The sequence below is a fragment of the Orycteropus afer genome, unplaced genomic scaffold, assembly GCF_000298275.1.
Source record: "Orycteropus afer afer isolate SDZICR_OR568_19922 unplaced genomic scaffold, OryAfe1.0 scaffold00505, whole genome shotgun sequence".
Taxonomy (NCBI): Eukaryota; Metazoa; Chordata; class Mammalia; order Tubulidentata; family Orycteropodidae; genus Orycteropus; species Orycteropus afer.
Genome location: NW_006922092.1, coordinates 1,811,707 through 1,817,362, shown reverse-complemented (window position 1 = coordinate 1,817,362; position 5,656 = coordinate 1,811,707). Strand labels below are relative to the sequence as shown.

Sequence of the window (5,656 nt, the reverse complement as noted above, 5' to 3'; positions counted from 1 at the left end):
TATACCCATGTTTTCCTTCACTGACAACACAGTACTGTATGTGTGCAAAAGGCTTCATATTTGTTGTCTGTACCTCCCATGTACCTCTCTATGTCTTTCTCCTCCTCAATGCTGCAATATTGGTCACTCACATTTGGTACATTGCCCTTCTCTTCACCCAAATCAATACTTATCTCTATCTATCTAACCATGTTCCCTCCCTTCCCCTCCCACCCCTGGTAACCAACAAAGAAAATGTCCTTCTATACATAAACCTTTCCTCAACTTTTACAATAACAGACTAATACAATATTTGTTCTTTTGTGATTGACTTTTGTCCCTCAGCATAATGTTCTCCAAGTTCATCCATGTTATGTGGTGTTTTGCAGATTCTACATTATTCTTTGGTGTTGCATAGTATTCCATTGTGTGTATGTACCATAGTTGGTTATCCATTCTTCAGTTGATGGACATCTAGGTTGTTTCCATCTTTTGGCTATTGTATAGTCTATTTATGCCATACATAAGAGCCTTAAATTTGCCCCCATATTTTCCTTGAGGAACTGTATAGTTTTAGGTTTCACATTTAAGTCTTTGATCCATCTGGAGTTCGTTTTTGTGTATGGTGTGAGGTATAGAACTTGTTAAAACAGTCCATTCTATCTTGCAACTCTCTTAACTTCCTCACCATTTAGAAGTTCTGTGACTACACAGTCTTTTCCCTCTTTTTTGTTAGTAGTTGTCCTCACTTGCCAATTGATGTCTCTGGTTCCCTGTTTCAATCTTCTAAGCTCATTTTACTTTGGATACGTACATAGCTGTGGTTTCTGGGTTATGTCATCTTGTGTATTAATGGTCGGTTGCTATTTGCTATTTTTGGTTCTCTGTTCAAAGGACTCCCTTTAGCATCTCTTGTAAGGTTGGTCTGGTTTTAACAAATTCCCTTAGTTTCTGCTTCTCTGGAAATCTCCTAATTTCACCATTGTATTTGAGGGACAATTTTGCCGGATATATAATTCTTGGTTGAAAATTTTTCTCTTTCAGGGTTTTATGAATACCATCCCATTGCCTTCTCACTTGCATGGTTTCTGCTGAGAAATCAGAGCTTATTCTTACTGGCTGTCCTTTGTAGGTAACTTTTTGTTTTTCCCGTGCTGCTTTCAGGATTCTGTCTTTGTCTTTGGTTTTGATGAGTTTGATGATGATGTGTCTTGGTGATTTTCTTTTGGGGTCTATCCTGTTTGGGATTTGTTGGACTTTCTGAATGGATATATTCTCATCTTTTTCTAATTTACTTTGTACACAGTTTTCAGCATTATGAGTGCATGTGGTTTTTCAAGTAAAATTAATGGTAACTTAAAACAGTCTGACTATTCATCTAACTACAATTTCAAACCACTCCTTGGAAGGAAGGTTGGGCAATCTACTTCCGTAGTGTTACCGCCTCGGAAACCCAAGGAGGAGTCACTACGAGTCAGTTCCGAATAGATGGCACATAACATCAACAACTATTTCAAAACTCCACTTGCATTTTAATATCATATCTGAGTTTTAACTCTCATTGGTATAGGTGGATTTAGTTCTTGGAGAATTATGTGGAGTAAACAAAAATCAGACCATCAACCCTGCTGTGGACCAGTGTTGCAAATCAAGCTTTGCCTTCAGAAGGCACTGCTTTGAAGGTTTGAAAGCTGACAAAACATATGTGCCTCCGTCAACCTCTCAAGATTTATTTACCTTTCATGAAGACTTGTGTCAGGCTCAAAATGGAGCACTCCAGAGAAAGAAAGAAAGGTACAAATAGCCTCTTCAGTTTGTCTTTTCCTTGAGCCTGAAGTCAATCTATGTATTAGTGGGAAGGTTTATTGTAGTGGATAGGTACAGTTAGTATCACAACACTGTTCCTTCCTTCAAAATATTCAGTCTCTCCAATCAGTGTTCACAAGTAAAAATCTAGCTTGTCTTTTCCTTTGCTAAAGACTTGAAGGGTCCAGTAGACTATGATTTGGAAAAGTGAGTTAGGGCAGCCAGCAAAAATGCTCACAGGCAAGTTCATTATGAATTAGGTTTTCACTCTATAATATAATAGATTGATATAAGTGTGTGACATGAGAATATCCCCTATGTTTGAAAAAAGGAGATGCCCAAAAGGAGCAGGAATTTTACTTTATTGTCTCAGGCAATGCTATAAATACCAAAAAATAAGATCTGTTTTTCAAATTTAGGCAATTTCTGTACCAAGTGGAGTGGAAAGAACATTTGAGAGAAATGAGGACTGTGGGTTGTTTTAGATCTAGATTTTTTAGAAAGATTAAATGTAGTCAAATGAACCTAATATATCTTCACATTTTTATACCATTTTGCTGTGATTATATAACCCTCCAAAGAATATTACCATGGAATCTATCCCATAACTTTAAAAGGAAAATTTCAGGAAGCCCTTCAGAAATGGACTATTTTAACTCTTTACACTTACCCAAGTTGAAACCCCAAGATATGTGATTCAGTGCGTTTTGGAGCAGTTTCTGAAGGAGCTGTTAATTGATTCTGTTTGGTGACATCTCTGGGCCATAGGTTTCTTGTCGACTTAGTGAAGCTGAAGCTTCAAAGTAAAGATGAGGAACTACATTCATTGCTTACAGATTTCACCAATGTGATGGAACAGTGTTGCAAAACAGACGGGCCTGAATCCTGCTTCAGTGAAGAGGTAGTTAAATTTATTTTCAATTAAAATTCAGTTGGCACTCCTGGTGAAATAAATAAAACAGAACTCCCTGTCAGACCCTGCCTCTACCCCACATTGTCTACAAGGTCTATGTTTGAGAGCACAGTTACTACACAACTAATATGCAGACATCTGTCTGGTAGGCATTTGGTCCTGTCTCCTTGGTGACAACGTGGTGTAGGAAAGGATGTCAAGAAGACCTTGGCTCCATTCCCGGGATTTTTGGTCTTGTAACTTAAACTGAACTGCTATTCACAACCTATAAATGAAGATGATAATAATTACTCTTGAATTATATCATTGATCTGTTTTGAATCACTCATTTCTTTTTAAAACAAATTTTTAAACTGAGTAGTAAAAGAAATAAAAATCAGCTGCAGAGGGAGGGGAGTGGGAAGTATTAAGAAGTGAAGTCCTTCAGGGGTGACTTTCACTTTCCTGTGGCTTGTCCCAACATCCTTCAGTTGAGAATGCCTGTGTGTAAAGTGAGGAAGTGGGAAGTAAGGGTAGCAGGGGGAGGAGAGGGAGAAATGTTTCCTGCTTGTTTTCACTCTAGTGACCGTGGAAACTATAACTGTAGTGGTCCAAGGATTCTCAATTACTTCTGAATGTCAGCTCCAATGGATGGGTCCCTGAGATGCCTGTTCCTTATTTCCCAACCTCATTTTTCACCATTTCTTTCCTAGCCACACTCACTACACTTCAAACTCAAAATTTGCACTCACACTGCATGAACACTCACATCCACATACCCTCACAAACATCATTTATTCTCCTTGAGAACGTTCTACTTTCCTGAGTGGGTGCTTCATCTATGGAGTTTCTTTGAACAAAGTTTTAGTTCTTTAAGAATACACTTTAATTTAATTAGAGGTTGTTAGTCCCTACCTGACATTCACCTCAGAGAGTGTGTACATTCAGGCCCTGTAAATGCAGGGATGAATTTACTGAAAGTTCAAAAAAATCTCTGCAGATCTATTTTCATGCTCACTTGAAGAGTTTTCACCATCTCTTTGGACAATATGGGAGTGATTTTAATTTTCTTTAAAAATTTCATGGGACTTTATACCTCTAAATTTAAATAATAGTAACTTAAATTATTCATCTTTTTTTTCCTCCCTCTCAGGGTCCAAAATTGGAAGCCAAAAGCCAGGCTGCTTCAGAAACAAATTAAAAAGCGCCAAAGGTAATACCTTCCATCTCAACCAAGTGCCAAGGGCATTTGAAGCTTCTTTGATCTCCCCACCTTTTTACCTCTCATGTTTCAGTGGCGATATTTGTTCATCTCTCAAACCTTGTAGCTAACAGACTCCAATACTAGTTCTGGAGTATTTTCACGGGTATCAAGTACTCCTTAGAGGTAGCAATGTTGCATTTCCGCTAGCACTTTTCCAAATGTCTCAGCAGTTTTTTCAACAGCTAAACGGTAACCATTCTTCTGTTTTTCTGCTATTGCACTCAGCTCTCTAGACCAGAAAGGAGAGGCAATCACATCTCTGGTAGTTGACAGAGAGGAGGGTAACTCTGTGGGGGTTGAGGTGTACTGACAAGCCTCAGTAATGCTGTCCCAGGAGACTTGCTGAAGCTTTTACATGTACAAAGAGCTATATGTTTGTGACTTCAGAACAATATATAAAGAATGTCTCTATCCCTGTAGTTTATGCAAGACTTGTAACACAAACTTGAGGAACAAATGATGGTGTAGATAAAGCATATTTTTTGCGATATCAGAACAGAGAAATATGAATCTCGGCAAAGGGTAGGTTTGAATTGACAAGATGTGAAACATAGTGATCACTAAAAGTTTTTCAAATACATGATATTCCATCATCCAGTTTACAAGAATCATAGTCTTTTGTTGCATAAAATACTATTTTTTCCTCCCAGACTGCTGAGAAAAGACATGGAGACCAATTTATCTGCTTCCTATCTGTCCTGTGGTGAAGTTAATTTCCTGAGAAGAACAAAATACTTCTTCTGAATCTTTACCAGAAATCATGTTATTGCAGCATGAAACAGACTCAAAATAATAAAGTTCTTTCTCTCAAACTGAAGTTATGTATTATTTTCACAGCAAAATTAATGAAACAATAATGATTAATTCATTTCTTTAGCATCTTTTGCTCACAGCTATACCTACCTTACTTCTTGGAAGTCAAATCTCCATGGTAAGAAATGTGTGGCAGAATCCTCATGGATCACACTCATGGCACCACTGGGAAGGAAGCAGGTAGAGGAGGTCTTACACCATTACTACTAATAATATGAGCTGATCTTTATTGAGTGTTTACAATGAAGCATTTTCCTAGGTATGTTTCATGCACTGTCTCATTTAATCCTAACAAATGTATGACGTAATTATCATTGTTATACCCACATTATAAACAGAGAGGCTGAGGCTTAGGAAGATAAGTATGTTAAATAACATCAAACTAGAAATCAGTAGAACCAGGGTTGAATGGAGTCCTCTAATTCCAGAACAATATTCTTAAGCATTTTACACAACAACTTTAGGTGTGGTCATGTTTTACGCCTTACAAACTTCATCATTCAGGGAAGGGAGTAGTGACTAAGGCATCAGCAACAGAGGCTTTTCTTTCCTCCATTCAAAGTCAAAATTGCTGGTTATGTTGGTGATGTGCTTAGCAGTAACAGCAAAGGACATGGGATGGACAGAAACTAGAGACTCAAGAGATGAATATTGGTCATTGGTTCATGGCCTAATTATAATTACCGTTCTCTAAACTTTTAAAGATTTTTTTAGTACTGCCATGTTTGAAACTAAGGAGTGTGTATGGTGTAGTGGTCAAGACATTTGGCTGCTAACCAAAAGGTTGGTGGTTTGAACATACCAGCTGCTCTGAGGCAGTCTGTTTCTGTAAAGATTTACAGCTTTGGAAACTCTATGAGTCAGAATCAACTCTACAGTAGTGAGTTTCTTTTTTTTTTTTT

The 5,656-nt window shown here is 37.7% G+C and overlaps 1 protein-coding gene across 1 annotated transcript in view; it reads left to right on the top strand.

Moving 5' to 3' along the window:
* The window catches only part of LOC103209601 (afamin-like), a 28,601-nt gene extending 24,723 nt beyond the window's left edge, over positions 1–3,878 (top strand). The window contains exons 12-14 of the mRNA XM_007955493.1: positions 1,550–1,773; positions 2,554–2,686; positions 3,831–3,878. Of these exons, the coding sequence (XP_007953684.1) occupies positions 1,550–1,773; positions 2,554–2,686; positions 3,831–3,878 (405 nt within the window). The remainder of the gene's footprint in view (positions 1–1,549; positions 1,774–2,553; positions 2,687–3,830) is intronic.
* Positions 3,879–5,656: the final 1,778 nt, after the last annotated feature.